Source organism: Cyprinodon tularosa, unplaced genomic scaffold (assembly GCF_016077235.1).
Source record: "Cyprinodon tularosa strain WSP-4 unplaced genomic scaffold, ASM1607723v1 ctg531, whole genome shotgun sequence".
In the NCBI taxonomy this organism is placed as follows: Eukaryota; Metazoa; Chordata; class Actinopteri; order Cyprinodontiformes; family Cyprinodontidae; genus Cyprinodon; species Cyprinodon tularosa.
In genome coordinates, this window is record NW_024039265.1 from 1,044,937 (window position 1) to 1,063,002 (window position 18,066).

The window sequence follows — 18,066 nt, forward strand, 5'->3', positions numbered from 1 at the left end:
TAATTCAACTCTGGCTGAGGTTAAGGTCTTTTGCAGACAAGATAAACAAAGAATTAAAGTTATTAGAGACCCCAGGTTATCAAGTCAAATGTTTTTCCTTTATTAAATAAAACTCCAAATTCTGACAAATGAAAGCTGAAGGAACTCGAAGAGCTTTACACTGAAATTGACTGAATCTACAGCATCATTTATATAATAATCACACAGAAACCAGAAGGTTGAACAAAATATTTATTTTCACAATTACAACACCTCTGATACTCTTCAATACGGTACAAAGACTTGCCATAAATTCAGACGATGGCAAACTGAAAACAAGACCTTGCCCACCTTCTTCTTATGATGATAACCTGAAAAAAAAAAAACCCCACCACAACACTGAGGCGGATGGAGAAGGAACTGGAATGTAACATTTAGTGTGTACCAGGACAGGACAGGCTGTAAATTAATGGTGCAGAAAAACAAAACTCCTCCTGCTCAATGTGTTGCTGCGGTAACAGCAATAAAGATAAAAACAAAATCATTACACTATCTGAGATTCAGCCCTGAGAGCACAGTTTTTCAAACAAATGCAAACATTTCAATAATATATAAAAAAAAACTTATTCAAAAATGTATTTGGTAAAAATCGGTGAAGCTTTTAGATTACTGCTTTAAAGGAAACAACCTGTTTTACTGCAATCAAACCACAAAAACAGAAACAAACAAAGATGGCACAAAAGGATCTGCTGTCAGGTTTTTAAATCTTTTTAAAGGGGAGACCTGGATTCCTCTTAGATGTTTCTACTGCTGGTGGTCTCAGGCAGCTCCATGCTGCCCCTAATGGACTGCAGTAAAAGTACGTCCAGGCAGACTGAGTCCTGATCCTCCCATCAGACTCTACCCACAGGGAGTCGTCTGGGATCACTAACAAGGTGGGCAAAAGAAAAAAGTGCATGCTGGGAGCCCTTCCTCAGGATGAGAAGGAATCCTGATCTCCTGCTGCACCCAAGGACCCAGAGAGGAGAAAATCATCCCACCTCTGTGGATCACAATCACATAAGGCTTCTTTTAAACAGAAGGTTCTGTTTGAGGAAATAAAAGATTCAACATTTCAGTGAACTGTAGGCTTGGATCCTCTGATTGCAGAGCTGAAAGCTGAAGATTTAACAACCTCACCGAACGAGGACGAATATTTGATTATCATTCTCTGACAGGACTCCCAGGAAGTCGATTCCAACTTACTGAAAAGGCAGCGAAGGCAATAAAAACAATAACATGGGCACATTTTTAATGTTTCCCAGCCAAACAGCGGGAGGCCAAAGTGCTTTGAAGTGGAAAAAAAAAAAAAAAATCTAATAAATCATCACTAAACGGTCGATGACGTCTCTTTGTGGGTAACCAAGCAACCAGCGTCAAAGAGTGAGTAGCAAGCAGAGCTACGGCGCCGCTGAGCGGAGTGCTTCCTGTTAGAATACATTCAAACACACACTGATAGACTTCATACTGACAGAAAAGCTTCTAATAACTCATCAGACCAGATAATTAACACAGAACTGCTGCCATCAGGGCACACAGCCCAACTCATTTAACATCATGTTTTTTGTTTTTCTAGAATATTAATTGCACATCTGCAGCAGACAGATGTCTTAATGGAACAAGTTTGTAGAAATGTTTGGAAAATTAACTACTTAGCTGATGTGTTTAAACCCATAAGTGGACACAGCCATGGCGTACAGGACTGTTAGTGGATAGTTTCAGTCTATGAACCTGTTTAATGTGCCAGTTTCCTCGTCCATGTGACCTAAGATCAAAGAACGTTTACGGACGCCGCATCTCGAACCCAATCCACTTTAAAATGAAGAACTTTCAGCTGAGGAAACCAGAGAACAGTGGCCTGTTGGGCGGGTCGCTAATACAGCGTCAAAGCTGATAGGTTGCTTTGGTTCAAACTGACTGGAATTCAGGAAACGGAGCCATTACTTGGAACGTCACAGAATTCTGAAAAAAATTGGAGCTGTTCCTTTAATGGCAGCTTGTAAACCAGGTCCTAAAAAAAACAAAACAAAAAAACAAGCAAAAAATCAAGCGCAGATCTGTTTGGGAAACGTGTAAATGCTAAGCTGATAACTTTCACAGGAGACTAAAAACACACACTCACACAAACAACCTCCATAAGAAAAGTTCAGGAATAAATAAACCAAATACTTAGAAAATCTTTAAAAAATTAAATAGATCTGATCATTATTTATATTGATCTGAGCAGAACCAACAATCCCATATAAATAACCAGACGAAAGACAACATGGTATCCTGCAGTCCACAGGTGGGGGAGGGGGATGAGCGGGTGGCAGCCTCCTCTGGTTTAACAGTCGCTCTGAACGGCAGAGGGTGTCGCTAAGGATTGTGGGTGCTAGCTGTCAGTCGGAGGAACCCTGTATGGATTAGAAACAGAAAAAAATGAAGATATTTCTACATGATTTGAACTAAACACCAGCAGCAGCCTGAAGAGCTGATTTTACAGATGGTAACTATCAGCTAACAGCAGCTAATCGATTTAGCCAACTTATGCCGACGTCTCAGAATCTTTTAAAAAGCTGGCATATGCTGAACTTTCTACATATTATTTCAATGCATAGCCTATTCATAACGAGCCCACAACTTCTGTCCAACGACAGCCTATCTCATACATAACATACGCACGGCCGTGTAATGCCCATGACGTCACAAGCCAGTGTCCTGAAGGGGGCAGCAATGCGCCAAGCCTGCATAAAAAGCACAAGAAGAAGATTTCTCTAAACTTCGCAATCGCGTATTAACCTAGCAGCTGTTTACCACCCGCAGAAAGACAGACACACAAAAAAAAAAGAAAGGTGAACTGACGATTTCCTCCTCAATACAGCGTTATACAGCAGCTGCAAGTTGGAAACACGTTCAGCGGTCGCCTGGAACACGACAAATACATTGATATGCGTTAGAGTTAAGTTCTTGATAGGTTACGCATAAGTTATGCACACGTTACTCAGAGCTAGACGCCACGACTTATGAGTAACTTAAATTGAACGTATGTCAATGAACAAATAACTTGATAAGGCTTTCTTTAACAGTACATCAATAACCATGTATTAACATGGTAATAACATGGTAAGGCGCACTATAGTACTTGGTAACAAGAAAAACATTTCTTGGGTAATTACTCCAAGATTAAGGTATATTATTTCAATTGTATGTGACTATGTAACATAATTACCATCAAGTTACCACATAACATTTTCTATTATTGGCCACCTCCTACAAATATAAAACTGAACTCAAGTTACATGTAATTACCGTATTTTCACGACTATAAGGCGCACATAAACATCTTTTTTTCCCCTCAAAATGTGCGGTGCGCCCTTTGGTGCGGTGCGCCCTATGTGTGTTGTAACTGCGACTTTTGAGACCACCTCATTGAGGAGATGATGAAAGAGTGGCTGAATGTAAGGAGACCAGGTGTTTTTTTTCCACTCATCACCATCGCTGTTAATCTGTGACTCCATGCGTGCCCATCTCACAGCTGATGTGAAAAACATGGTGAAACAAATGAATGATGTGCTCTGCGTTATTCAACCGCTTGACATCGGTGTGAACCGGACGCAGCAGGTGCAGCAGAAGCAGCGAGTTTACATGCAAAGTCAATGGTTGAGGCGCGTATAGGCGCAGCAAAAGGTCCCGCAGCGCGTTTTGAGCAGCAGGCGCAGCACGTCGGGAGCATCTGACGCGCCGCCAACACGCTGCTGCTGCTCGAGATGGAAAAATTTAAGTTTTGCTGCTGGAAGCGCCGCATCAACCAATCAGAGAAGCTGATCTGAGAGCTGACAGCGAGACAGACACAGCGCTCTGATGACATATGATATTAACGCAAATGAAAAGGGCTGGATGGATGAGGAGATGATGAAAGAGTGGCTGAGGCAGGTGTATGTGAGGAGACCAGGTGGTTTTTTCCACGCATCACCATCGCTGTAAATTTGTGACTCCATGCGTGCCCATCTCACAGCCAATGTGAAAAACATGGTGAAACAAATAAACGCTGTGCTCGCCGTTATCCCGGGGGTCTGACAAAGAAACTTCCACCGCTCGACATCGGTGTGAAGCGGCCGTTCAAAGTAAGGCTGCGAGCGGCGTGGGAGCGATGGATGACAGACAGAGACCACAGTTTCAGGATAAGTGGAAGGCAGCGCCGGGCAAGTTACGCCACCGTTTGCGGATGGATTGTAGATACTTGGACGAACGTGTCTGCTGGCACTGTTGTTCAAGCTTTCGCAAAATCCGGCATTATTTCTGAGGAGCCGCGCTGCACGGAAAGTGACTCTGACAGCGAAGAAGGGGAAATTGGCATGTCTGATTTAGCGCAGCTGTTTAATTCAGAAACAGAGGATGATGACTTTGATGGGTTTGATTAATACTTTGTAATAAATACATGAATAAAACACAATCATACTCAGTTTTGCTCCCGCTCTATTTTTCTACCTGAAAACTTAATTCAACAGCAGCCTCTGGGCGCGTCTCCTCCGGGTTCACCGCGGCGGCTGGCAGGTTTTTTCATCTAAATAATCTAAATCTTGCAGCTATATTTGCTGTGATCAGTGGGAATAAAGTAGTTTTAATATGTTAAGTGAGAAAATCCACCTGAAAACTTAATTGCAGTCAGTTCATCCAGATTATCATCAGGCCTATACTATTTCTGTCGGAGGCGCTCAGACCCCCACATACCAGCGGTGCACAGACAGTAGAAATCCCTTCATCAGCAGCCTCTAGGCTGCCCTATAGTCCGGTGCGCCTTATGTGTGTTAAATACAGAAATGGCACACATAACTGGGACTGCGCCTTTTAGTGCGGTGCGCCTTATGTTCGTGAAAATACGGTAAGCGTTAGTTAAGAAAATTTGCTTGCTTTCTTCTAGGTTTGGTTTTCTGTTATACACCAAGTAATAAACTGCATTTTACCAGATAACACTTTCATTTATTGCCATCTGCAAAATGAATATGAGTTACCTGGTAATAAGGGTTTGAAATCTAAGAAGTTTGACCTTGTTCACTTAAAATGTGAACCACAGCAATTGGTACAATTCTCCATAAAGCTTTTCTTGTTACCTAGTGATATAGTGTAACTTGCTATGTCATTACCAGGTTATTGATGTACTGTAAAAGAAAGCGTTACCAATAACTTACCTGTAAATTATGGCCCATGTATGATCATACGCTGCCATGTCAAGAACTATTCAGCATGCTCAAAATTGCCTAATGCCGGCCCACTTAAGTGTGCTCATAACTTATACAAAACTTATGCATAACTTATCCAACGTACGCCAATGTTTTTGCCAACTTTTTTGTTTGTTGGTATAAGCTGGCTAAATCATCCAGGTGTGAGCACGCCAATACAGGATTACTTTCTTTAAAAGACGTTTTGAAAAAGTGTTTGAGTTTCTGAACGTGATTTAGCCTGAACTTCCCTGACCGGAGCAGCTCCGTTTCCGGTGCTGCTTGGGATTTTCAGGAGATCGGACCATCAGATTTAATTAAGGGAAACCAGAAAACAAACGGCCGCCTCACTAATTAAAGTATTAAAAAACATGCATCATTTTTCTTCCACTTCCATATTTTCTCTGGATGATCTGAAAAATCAAATCTCCCTTCAGTCTACCTTAGACTTAATCCTCTCTATTTGAATCGATCCGAGTAGACACAGTTTTAGGTCTTTAATAGTAGACTGTAAACACTACAACAAAATCAACTCCTCAAACAGAAACCATCTTGTTCTTTTCTAACCCTGCTGCGCTTAAAGCTCACAGAGGCAGGCCTACCTCATGAGGTTTGTGGAAACCGTCACCTGTCGCCCCGTCGGCTCCCTGGAGAGGCTTTCAGCGTCTTGTTCTGATAAAAAAAAAAAAACAAAAACAAAAAAAAACACAAATTGTTTTTGCTTTTCCCAGACTTGTCACCTAAAGTAATAGATTTGTTTCCTCTGAGGCTCACCTTGTGCTTTCTACACTTCATGGAGAAATTCTCTTCGATAAGAACACAGTCTGCAGAAACAAGAGGAGAATGTTTGTCAGGCTGATTCAGCTGAAAGGTTCAAACACGTGAGAGTTCAGGCTTTAGGCGGAAGTTACTGCAAACAAGAGCCGCTTCAAAAAGCCGCTATTTCCAGACACATTCACGCTCACAGTTCAGTTTGTCCTCAAAATGAACAAACACTCAGTGCCTTACTGAAGATCGGACTGATTTACGGTTTTTCTACAGACATCGTGGTAAACTGAAAGAAATATAACATTGATAAAGCAAAGGTTCAGATTCTAGTTTCATTTCTTTAAATCCAGATTGTTTTTATCTGCTGTTCACAGATCTGCCTGATTGAGCTATTTTCAGGTCCCTTTAAACTGTTGTTTAAACACTTTAAATCTTCATTAGTAAATAAAATATAAATTTCCTTCCACTAAAAATTATAAACCGTTTTATGCTGGTCAACCATATGAGATGCAACCTGTGGTTAAAATGCAAAAATGTTCCATTGTTGTTGTTAGCAAAGAACAGGCTTTGGTAATAAGTAAAAAAAAAAAAAGAAATGCTATCCAGAAATGTAACTTTGAAAAGTTTCAATCAAAAAGGTTTTTATAGTACCTTTGCAGTTTTCTTAGATTTTTTGATTTAAAACGTATTAATTTTTCACAGAAGTGAAGAGAATGTGGTTTGGAAAATGTAATTTGAAGAAAGAAAAAAAAACACATATTGCATAATCCAAAACTCAAATAAATTAGACTTGATATGTAACATAAAGTAAAATTAATCTGAAAAAATAATTTGAAAAACAAAAATCTTCAAGTGAATTCTAATTAAAGATACATTTTGAAAAATAGAATAAATGAAAAAAAAAATAAAAAGCAAAGTTACTCTCAAAAAATCTTTTTTTGGTTTAAAAATTTCAAATATTTGTTTCTTGATTGCATTTTCTGTTTCAAATTTCAATGAATAAAACACGTTTGCAAAAAATATCGACGCAAAATTCACTCCATACAGAATGTGGAAATCTCAATACTTTTGCTGAGTCCTGCTGTAGGAAAGCAGCTTTAAGGATAATAAAAGCCTGACTCACCTGACTCCAGAGCACACCTATAGTGGTACTTGTTAGGACAGCCTTTGAAGAAGCAGCCCAAGGTTGCTCCTGGATGGTGGCACGCTGAGCACATCTGGAAAAACATAAGTGAAAGAGAACAAGGCGAGTCAACTGGATTCAGTTCAATTCAGTTTATTTCTATAGCTCCAATTCACAACACACGTCATCTCTAGGCACTTTACAGTTCACCAGATAATACAGTCAAATTGATTAAAAATGTTCTAAGGAAAACCAGTGGATTGCAAGGAATCATTGACTCTTCAGCAATCCCTCACACTAAGCATGCTTGTAGCGACAGTGGAGAGGAAAACTCCCTTTTAACAGGAAGAAACCTCCAGCAGAACCAGGCTCAAAGGCCATTTTTAATTATGTGTACTTGTGAAATGTCATCAGCCTCAGCCCTAGCACTGTTCCAATACACAAGAATAATAGACCAGGATCCCCGGATGTTGTTCTTGCCCCTCCCTTTTTGGCAAACATGCATCAGAGCAGACTTGTCCGTTCTCGGTTCTAACAGCTGTCCCAGCATGCACTGCGGCAGCAGCAGTTTTCAATGGAGCGCTCACAGAGCTCAGGGTATTAAGTTAAAGTTCTCTTTTCTGTTGTCTCTGTTGAATAAAAGTACGTTTTAGATAGGTTAGATAACTATATGGCCTATTTACCGATTTAATGAGTAATTAAAAACGTTAGCCCGTCTGCAGCAGCCCTCTCTCTGCATAGCCATGTGTGAAGGACCTCTGGCTCTGATGGCGATTTTTTTGTTTTATTTGGTGAAGTTTTCATTTGATTTGTGTTTATCTGACGTCTTTATTATTCCCCCACTAAATGAAAAAAGTAATATATTATTATTTAGAGACTATTAATAACAGGACGTGAAATGCAGCTCCAGAGCTTAGCGTGTGGTGACGTCACAAGTACGCTTCTGTTCCAGTTTGAGCCATATTTATGCTGCATGCTCCCGTTCTTCCCAAGTCCATACTTTCCTGTGTCCGAACTCACGTTCTTGTGAATTGAGAAACAAGCAATGTGACTGGCGATCTGCAGAGGCCGACTGGGGTTCAAGGAGACAGAATCAGAGATACAGAAATAAGCAGAGACACAAAAGGCAACTGTCAACCAGGTCCACAGGCGGCCCCGTCCAGGAAACACAGCCAGGCAGACGAGCTCCGAGCCAGCTCCCATGTCAGAGGATGAAGAGAGCACATCCAGCCAGTCACAGTCAGAGAAACAGGACTACACTGAAAAACCATCAACCTGGAGGTTGTGTCAAGGTGACTATTACATCCAGGATTTTCTAAAGCAGCCTTCATCGCTTTCATGACTTCTAAGACATGGACAACAGAAACAAGCTGCAGCGGAATTGATGTTAAAACAAACAAACAAACAAAAAAACTAAATCTAATAAAATAAGTTCACCACTTGGATGCAGCAAAGATCGTCGTGCAGGTTCTGCTGAAACAGAACTCCCAAACTTTTGTTTCTGGGCTCCAATCGGATTCCTACAAAAAGCTGAAATGCCTTTAAGGTGCGTTCACACCAGACGTATTTCCAGCAACTAATTGTTATGTCATCCCTCTGTAGAGGCACGTTCAGGAGAATTGCAATACCATCCCTGGATTCACCGAACTGGAAGCCTCTCTGGAGGATCTGGTGAATCCAAGGGCGCTGTTCGCCTTTCCATACCAAATAACACATCATGACTCACTCTGTTATATCCGGGTCTGCAATGCCGATTTAAAGTAGAGGCAACACGAGTGGAAGTGAGCGACAGCACCTGAATGCACCATTAGATGATGTTCAAATGTTTATGGGGGCAAAAATAAATAAGTAACCAAACATGGTGATTATACTGGACTGAGCTTTAAAAGAAATTATCTGCAGCTTAAGGAAAAAATTTAGTGAGTTTATGAGCAGCTGTAGCAAGCCAATAGGAGGAAACATGGAAAGATCTGGAAAGTCTTCCCTGAAGATAAATCAACAGAATAGAAAAGGTTACTGATTGGTCCCAGAGAGTTGGGTCCAAAATACGGGGCAACTACAAACCCAAAGCCTGCAGGTGGACCCAGGAAGGCATGGGCCAATCAGGACAAAGAACTAGGCAGCTGGCTTAAAAACAGGAACTTATAGTCGTAGGTAAGCGGCTGTTCCAACCGTTGCATTTCCGAATTCTCCCGACTGTTGCAAGACTTTACACGAGTGAATAAGGTGAACGTAATTGGTCGTTTATCAAGGGGGCGGGATTGTTGTGACAGAAGGTTTGCAAGCAAGTTTGATTGTGGCCGGTTTGTCGGAAGCATCTTGCTAACCAGTTAGCAACTTAGTGCTAGTAGGTTCCCAATGGGAAATTCCATTGGGACCAAGTAGCACTAAATTGGTGACTTAGAAACGACACTGTCAAGGAACGCTATGGACAGAGGAAACATGCAAGAGGAGGAGAGTTTTGTGTCGAGGTCGTGGATGAGTCTCCTCAGTCATACATTTTCTATTTAGAGGAGGAAAGCGGGGATGGAGTTGTTGTGGAAGAGGACGCCAGGGCGGCAGAAGCTTGGTTTGGTGTAGAAGGCTTACAGCCGTACATGTTTGAGCCAACGCCTCGCAACGCTGCCAGTTCTGTTAGCTCTACGCCTGCCGAAGACACAGACGTCCATCCCCGTGAACACTGGGATGTAACTCAATGGTAAAGTAAATAATTCTTATTTCTTATTTCAACCATTGCATATATTAGCTGCGACATATGAATTAAGATGCTATGAATGAACAAATTTGATTGACAGATGACCGTTGATATATGATTGGCTAAATTTAGGTGTACAAGCTGAGGTATAGCTAACTGGCCTGCAGAAGATAAAGAAGAAAAAAAAACACAGATTTTAAGAGAGATATTTTTTTTAAATAGGAATTTTCTAAATTTTGGGATAATGTCTGTTAAAGAGTACATGTATATACCTGTCTGAGCGAGAATCATTTGACATTTAAATGTCACGACTTGAAACACAATATTCTATGTTCTGCACCATCTTTTTGTGGCTCCTCACATATCTGAGGATGAATCTTTTTCAGTCTTCAGAAAAGCATTAAGGATTTCTCTACAGTTGAACTTAAATCCTTAACATAGCCTAACAAACTCTCAGCAGAGTGAGAACTGACTGTGCTTCAGGTTCTTAGGTCGGTTAAACTTAAACATTATTTGTGTATAAAACAGAGATCCTAGTGGTTTTGATGACTTCTGCTAGTATAGTTTTCCTTTACCGTCTCCTGAGCCACCTTGACGGCTTCCTCCAGCCCGTAAACTTTGCCCTTGACGAGGAACACGCCTGCAGACCAGACACCGCAGTCCTCATGGATCCAATATTCACACGGCTCCACCGGCAGCACAGGCGGGCTGTACCAGTCCTCCACATCCGCAGCGCCGGCGTCCGGTCGGGCCCGCTTGGCTGCAGGGCTTCTGGTCCTGCCGCCGGCCCACCTGCGGTTCCCCAGAAGACCCTTCTGCTTCAGCTGAGCTCCTGGGCTGCAGGCCCAACGTCTGGCTCTCATACCGCTGGAAGATGAGTCCGAATCGCTGGAATCGTCCTCGTCTTCTTTGAGGACGGAACCGCTGGCTGGTGTTTTGGCATTGGGCCGGTACCCCTCGGGGTAATAGGGGCCGTGGAGGTCCCCCAAGTCTATGGAGTTGGCCGACTGGCCGCACAAGCAGCAGACGAGAGCGCGCTGGTGTTGGCCGTGCTTGGACGGCCGTCCCAACTGCAGGCAGGAAGTGCTGGGTACAACGGCGGAGACGAAGCGGCTGGACTGAGCCTGCTGCTGCTGCGGCTTGGCGTCGGCCTTCACCTCCTCTGGGTAGTTCATTATTGTGCATAAAGCGTGGGACGATGGCTGCCGACTGACACGGACAAACGGAGAGAAGCTGTGCGACCGGAGCTCCTTCCTGTCCTCCTTGTAGTTGACGTACCTGAGCTTGATCTCAGGCTCCTTTGGGGAGAACATGGCTGACGGCTGGCTGCGTTTGGCTTTTTTCCTCCTACGTTTTGGGGATTTGGTCGCCTTCGTCTTCTTGGTGGGAGATGATTTTCTTCCAGTAGATTTTCTTTTGCCGTCACTCTGGTTATCCTTTGAAGATTTTTGCGGCGACCGAGGGGGAGGAACTTTTGATGCTTTAACATCCACTGAGGGTCCGAGAGCTGGGAGCGACACTGGCTTCTTCTTTGAGCTCTTATGTGCAGGAAAGGGGGAGTCAGACTGGGATAGGGGTTCTGATGTAGCGGGGCTTCGTCGACGTGAGCGCAGGGGTTTTCTGTTTGGCCTTACAAACCGAGGTCTTTTAGCAGGCGGGCTGCCGCCTGACGCTTCTGTGCTGTTGATGAGTCCAGAAACAGAGGTAGAGTCATTGCAGCTTCCTGCATCGACCTTTCTGGGTTCGCCTTTTACTTTCACAGCTTTTCTTTTAACTGTTCTGTGTGATAGCGAGGCCTTCGCCTTCCCTCTCCGTCTGCAGCCGGGCAGCGTCCTCTGAGAACCGGGGAATGCCGTGTCCTTCGCTGCCGTCTGGGAGGCCCTGGGTTTCTTACCAGCCCGGATGCATCCCGACACTTTATAGCGACTTGAATTTATATTCATGACTATGGCCTCCAGTCGGGTTCCTCTCCCAGAGCGCATGGGCAGTTTCCTTTCTTTTAAAGTCTTTTCCAGCACATTTGCCTCCCCGTTAATGTGAGGCACAACGCTAGCTGCGTTTTTCTCCAGCTCGGCCGACACAAACGGATCATCAAGCAAAGGTTGGACCTTCTGACCATGGGGCAACTGTTTACTCTCATCTCTGGGGTCTGACGCTGAGGGACAATCGCTGACTGCAGAGCTTTGCTGAGTGGCTTCGTCGTCAGCCGCGTCTGGACAGAAAGCCTCTGCGCTGGGTGAGCTGGAGGCCAGAGGAAGGAGAAACACATCTTCCACATCGTCTGCTGAGGTAGAAGGTGGAGAGACGGGATCCTCCAAAGGACTTCTGTACTCCCTGCTGACTGAACACAGATCTGTGGCCACTTTGGCGTCAGAGACCATGTTGTCCTGTTTCTCAGCCTCGACGAAAAACACATCAGCGGTCTTTCTGTCCTCGACCTGGAGAACTTCTGATGAGGATTCGCTGCTCGCTCCTGAGCTCGACCAATGATCGCCCCGTCCGTTCTCTAAACACTTTGCGTTTTCCAGCGGCTTTCCATCGCTGGAAATTACTCCTCCGTTGATCTCTGGAGGCTCCCGCACATGGTTCTCTCTTGCATCTTCCTCCGACGCCACTTGAGGTTGAGAGCAAAATGGTTCCGCCTGTGTGACGAGGTTAACGGGCTCCTCTTCCTGTCCAAGGTATTGCTGGTTGACTGCATAGCTGCTCTCCCCTAACCTGTCGTCCGTGTTGCACTGAGGGTGGAAGGAAAACCTGCTGACTGGCGACACGCTGCACAGAGAAGAGTTGAGAGTGGAGAAGACATGAGAGCTGCTAACGTAGGACAGAGTGACTGTAGTGTGCGATAAGGCATTGTCTGGCTGAATTTGATCCCCTGATCGAAGCGGGACATCTGAGGAGCCTGTGTCTGAGAATTGTAAGCCAGGGATGGCAGATCTGGGGCTTGGGGCCCAACCAGAGCCCTTGACCCTCCGAAAGGCATCGAGAGATGGCGAGGCGAGGAGGCATTCTTCTTCTTTCCTGCTCAAGTCAGTTACACCGGGGATGATGGAGGAGGAGATACCTTGGTGCTGTAGATCCTCCAAGCTCCCCGGTGGCTGCTCCATAACAACTAGAACAGATGAAAAGAAGAAAAACAGCTTATTTTATTTATCTTGAAGCATTAGCATGCCTTTCTATTTACCGTTTACTCGGTAGCGTGGATGATATTTTTTACAGCATTTTATTAGATTTCTCCAAATTAAACACAAAGATCCAAAGGAATATAAACATAAATTTAATCTTTAAATTTGCCAACCATTGATACCTGCATAAAAACGAAAAGAAATGGCAGCATCATGCTAGGGGACGTTTTGCTTTCTGTGCCACTGGTGTATTTCTTAAAAGTAGAGGAAAATGAACTTGTCCAAAGCAGATAAAGCAGATCTGCTTCTGTCTCCTTGAACCCCAGTCGGCCTCAGGAGATGGCCGCTCACACTAAGCCTGGTTCTGCTTGAGGTTGATTCCTGTTAAAAGGGAGCTTTTCTTCTCCACTGTTGCTACAAGCATGCTTAGTGTGAGGGATTCCCTTGGAGTCAATGAGTCGATGCAATCTACTGATTTTCCTTAGATAGAAAACTTTAAATCAATCTGACTGTATGATCTGGTTGAATTGTAAAGCGCCTTGAGATGTTGTAAACTGGCACTATATAAATAAACTGAATTGAACAAAGCATTTGGAAACAAACATCCCTAAGCACTGATTATAGCAATATTTCAGATTAACAGACACATGAAGTCTGGTGCTAAAATCCAATTACAATAAAATATATGCAAATATTCATTAATGTACGGAAGAGGATTAGGGCACCTGAAAAAAAAAAAAAAAAAGTTAACCGATTTTAAACTTTATTTCTGTATAAGAAAAAATCTCAGAATTCTGACTCAATTCTGGCAGCTAATAAAACATGTTAGCGACAAGCCGTAGCCATGTCTGTTTTAGACTAGCTCTCTTGTTTTAACCACCTTCTGCTCTTACATTAATTACCTCCCAAACTACTCAAATCTTTGTAGGTGAAGCTTCTTCTTCTTGTTTTACTGGCATCTTGCAACCAAATAGAGCATTATCGCCACCTACTTGATCTTATTTATGTTTCCTTAAATCCTTAGGTTTAGTCCAGTTTGTTGAAGATAAGATGACATGATTTTAAGTACTGTCTTTCTAGATTTATTTGAGAAGATATTTTTAATGTCCAGTTGTTTAATGTCCTTCATGTTCCAGTCCTTTCCTTAAATATATTCTTTGACTTGCATATTTAATACACTCAAACAGCACACGTTCTACTGTTTCTGGTTGACAACACATGTCACATTTTCCTGTTGGATGCTTCCCTTCTTAGCTAACAAATCTGCCATCTCATTCCCTTTAATGCCACTATGTGCTGGAATCCATAAAAACTGAACATCAATCCCCAGATTACGTACTCGGTATAATGATAACAAATTTTCTAACATAATATCCTCCCTACATTTAGATAACGTATTTTTAAGACTAGTCAATGCTGCACTTGAATCTGAACATATTAATATTCTCAGGGGTTTGACTTCCTCTATCCAGTATAATGCCAACATGATTGCTTGTAGGTGAAGCTGAGCGCTCTCTTCCTTCGTGGTGCCCTTTAAGATTAAGATCCAGAATTTTGAGAAAAAAAGTCAGAATTTTGAGAAAAAAAAAGTCAGAATTTTGAGGAAAAAAAGTCAGAATTTTGAGGAAAAAAAAGTCAGAATTTTGAGGAAAAAAAAGTCAGAATTTTGAGGGAAAAAAAGTCAGAATTTTCATGAAAAAAAAGTCAGAATTTTGAGGGAAAAAAAGTCAGAATTTTGAGGAAAAAAAAGTCAGAATTTTGAGCAAAAAAAAGTCAGAATTTTGAGCAAAAAAAAAAAGTCAGAATTTTGAGCAAAAAAAAGTCAGAATTTTGAGAAAAAAAGTCAGAATTTTTAGAAAAAAAGTCAGAATTCTGAGATTAAAGTCAGAAATCTGACTTTTTTTCCCATCTTAATTCAGTTAACTTTTTTTTTCTCCAGTGGCCCTAATCCTCTTCCGTATTAATGCCTAAAAATGACAGAAAATGACTGAAACAAACAAAACATTTCTTCTGCGGCAGATTAAACATAAATAAAAGCCCAAAGTCGATGACAGGAAAGCCCCGGATGAGTGCATTAAATCTCCATCCGCCTCTAGTGACCTGCTCAGGAAATGCCAAACAAAGAGAAAGTTTTGTTTTTCTCTTTTCTACAGAGGTAGTTCTACATATTAACCAAAACCAAACTGAGGGGCAAAGGAAACTGTAAAACCGCGAGCCTTTAGTCTCACCGCTGCCATAAACTAGCTACCTGACGTGTACCTGATATTAAATCCTGCAGTAAAAAACAAACACAGGAAAATAAAGTCACCGAGCGGCAAATTTACCCTCAAACTTGGTTTCAGATTACTTCAAAATGCAAACAGTTTGAATAAGTTATTTTAGGAGTTGAATACTTTTATAGAAAAGCAGCTAACTTTTCGCAACAGACACTGACAGGCTAGTTAGCTTAGCCAGCTTAGCCGTGGCTGTCTTCCCTCGTGTCAATTTCCGTTGGATATTTAATAAACTCAAAGACATTCGTAAAAAGACCAAATATTATGACGTGAAGTTATTTATTAATACATTTCCTCCAACCGACAACTATGTAGAGCAATTTCGGCTACCTCCGTTTTTCCACCAAAAATATTTAATTTAATAAAATGCCAATTTGCAACCATAAAAATACTGTCTCTTCCTCACGAGCGTGAGGAAACTATCCAACGCAAGTATAAAGAAAAACTAAAAGTTTAAGCACAAAAACTAACCTTAACCTATTTTAGTTGATTCCGAATAACAGAATGTGTAACTTTAATGGAATAAAATATTTGACATTTCTAAATACCTGTTCTAAAAAAAGCGACAAACTACATTTTGTTAAATTTTAAAATTCCTTTAATGGAGTTTGGCACTGCGTTCATGTAAACGGTCCGCATTGGGGCAAGGCCCGGCTGGGTGAAACAAAGACAGGACGGACGGAGGTGAGGGCTTCTCATCATAACTTACCCGGACGAGAAAAATCTCTGCGTTTTTAAACATTCAGAAAGGATTTCATCATTGCCAGTGTCTCCTTTAACAGCACTTCCTTTTCCTATCAATTCTACTGGAGCTAGGAGAGAAAAAAGCCCTTCATTAAATAAATATCCACTCACTTTCCAGGAACAGACTACTCTGATAGCAGCGTCATGTTGGAACTTAATCTCTGACTTCCGGTTTCAACCTTCAAAATAAATCACTTAAATTACGCAATAGCTAATATAGTATAATATAGTACTAATATAGTAAATATCGATAGATTTATTTCAAGGCTGCCTCAGTAATATCTCAATTCCTGAACTTAAAAACCCATTGACTGAGGGAATATTCTAATGCACAAAAAAATCCCATGAAAGCTTTTAGAGGAAAAAGTAAAAAATATTTAATATTTTATTTCATTTATAACAAACTCCAAAAATGAACTAAATATCTTAGGTTTTCTCTTCCGCCTCAACATGGGCCTAAATAAATTATTTTAAAAACTTTAAATTACATTTATGATTCCAAGCAATTCATCAGCTCAAAATATAAATAGAAAAAAATCATCTATGTGGGGAAGAGGATGATTCAACCCTCGTTTTCCATTGTAATAATTCAATTCAGTTTATTTCTATAGCACCAATTTACAACACGTCATCTCAAGGCACTTTACAGCTCACCTGATCATAAAGCAATCAGAAGAAGAGAGCACATCCAACCAGTCACAGTCAGAGAAACAGGACTACACTGGAGAAACAGGCCGATCTGGAACAAAGGAGTTGATGGCAGCAGCACAGCTGATATTTCTTTCCAGGTTGGCGTGACCGCCAAACAGGAACAGACGAGGTGAAGAAAACCCACATTTTTTAAGAGAATTCTTTTACTGGTTGCGCTCAAAATCCCTTAAAAAAAAAAAAGAGGGAAAAAAAGATCTCTCCTGTTCCCATATAAAGTTTGGAATAATTGCCCGAAATCAACAAAGGGAATTTATAATTAACTGTATTGTTCTGATGAAATTCTTCATGCACAGATTTAGTCAAACCAAAACTCTCCATGCAAGGACAGGATTTAAGAATATAAATGTATTCGTTTTATCCTTTAAAAAACTAAAATCTATGTTATTCTTTCCAAATGTGATTTTTAAATGACATTTATCCTATCGTATTCCATAATATTCTCTATCTCTCCCTACATATATGTTATTTGTTATAAGCCTTTTTATAAATTAATTGTATTTGTTAATACAGTTCAATATTGTTGCATTTCATTTTTATGTTTTAGGCAAACTGTCAGGGAAGTAGCGTTAGATGAACCTACAGCAGAGATTGACATGAAGTCAGTTATATGCATCATCAGCATTCTCCGTGCTCCTTCCTGCAGGGCTGGACACATTGGCTCAAATACTGCGATCTGAAAAGCCTTTTTTCCTCCTTAAGTATTGATCTTAAGTTTTGTTCAGTTAAATTTTAAAAAGATGGCTTTGCTGATAGGAAAGCTCAGAAACATTTGTAATGTTTTGTGGCGTTCCCTTCTCACAATGCCACAAGATATCAAACAATATCACAGACTTCAAAAGATCACTTAAAGGAGTGATTTAGTTTGTTTCATAGGGAGCTTTAGGGGCAGAAAAATACCAATTTAAGCTGCACATTAGGTCATGAACCAAGGTTTAAATTTTGATATATGAACTAATTAAGTTGGTAAAGGTTTAACATAATAAACGATAGCTGGACCTCACCTAATTTAACTCCATTTTTATATTTATGTTGATTTACTGCTACCTTGTTTTTGCACCCACTGTTACACCTAGATGCAAATTTCATGCAGACTTTTTAAAAATATTTTTAATAGTAGAACAATTCTCTTAAATTATAAACCAACTGGTCTGATACACTATATTTTGTGATTTACAGAAGGAAGTTTTTTTTTTTAGCTTCCCATTAAATCCAGAATAGAATCCTTCTCTCATATAGTGCTTTTGGTCCCACTCGGAATTAGTGTTGAATTAGAACTCTACTTAGTGTATATCTTACTCAAGTTATTGTAATAACTCTAAAAGAGTCCATGTACTTTGACACCGCATATTTAACACTGGAATTTACTGTATACTGTCCATTAGAAACATTAAGGTGAAACATTGGTACA

At 41.2% G+C, this 18,066-nt stretch overlaps 1 protein-coding gene across 3 annotated transcripts; it reads right to left on the reverse strand.

Moving 5' to 3' along the window:
• Positions 1-217: 217 nt before the first annotated feature.
• Positions 218-16,111, reverse strand: si:dkey-94l16.4 (retinoic acid-induced protein 1). Of its 3 annotated transcripts, XR_005282407.1 has the most exons (7): positions 15,913-16,100; positions 10,381-12,917; positions 7,111-7,204; positions 5,994-6,043; positions 5,822-5,891; positions 2,683-2,744; positions 218-2,414 (listed from the first exon to the last, which is right to left on the reverse strand). XR_005282407.1 is itself a non-coding variant. In XM_038304334.1 (6 exons), exons 2-5 carry the CDS (start codon positions 12,910-12,912, stop codon positions 5,844-5,846), a joined length of 2,724 nt encoding a protein of 907 aa, XP_038160262.1. In that variant the 5' UTR covers positions 12,913-12,917; positions 16,059-16,111; the 3' UTR covers positions 218-2,414; positions 5,822-5,843. The 3 variants fall into 3 exon arrangements, 2 of the variants coding, with proteins under 2 accessions (XP_038160262.1, XP_038160261.1); XM_038304334.1 differs by lacking the exon at positions 2,683-2,744 and having other exon boundaries at positions 16,059-16,111; XM_038304333.1 differs by lacking the exon at positions 2,683-2,744.
• Positions 16,112-18,066: the final 1,955 nt, after the last annotated feature.

Coding starts and splice junctions, on each gene's coding strand:
- si:dkey-94l16.4 (XM_038304334.1), bottom strand. CDS start 12,912: ATGGAGCAGCCACCGGGGAGCTTGGAGGATCTACAGCACCAAGGTATC. Junction 7,205..10,380: donor TCAAGGTGGCTCAGGAGACG/GTAAAGGAAAAC, acceptor ATGTTTTTCCAG/ATGTGCTCAGCGTGCCACCA. Junction 6,044..7,110: donor TAGGTGTGCTCTGGAGTCAG/GTGAGTCAGGCT, acceptor TTGTTTCTGCAG/ACTGTGTTCTTATCGAAGAG.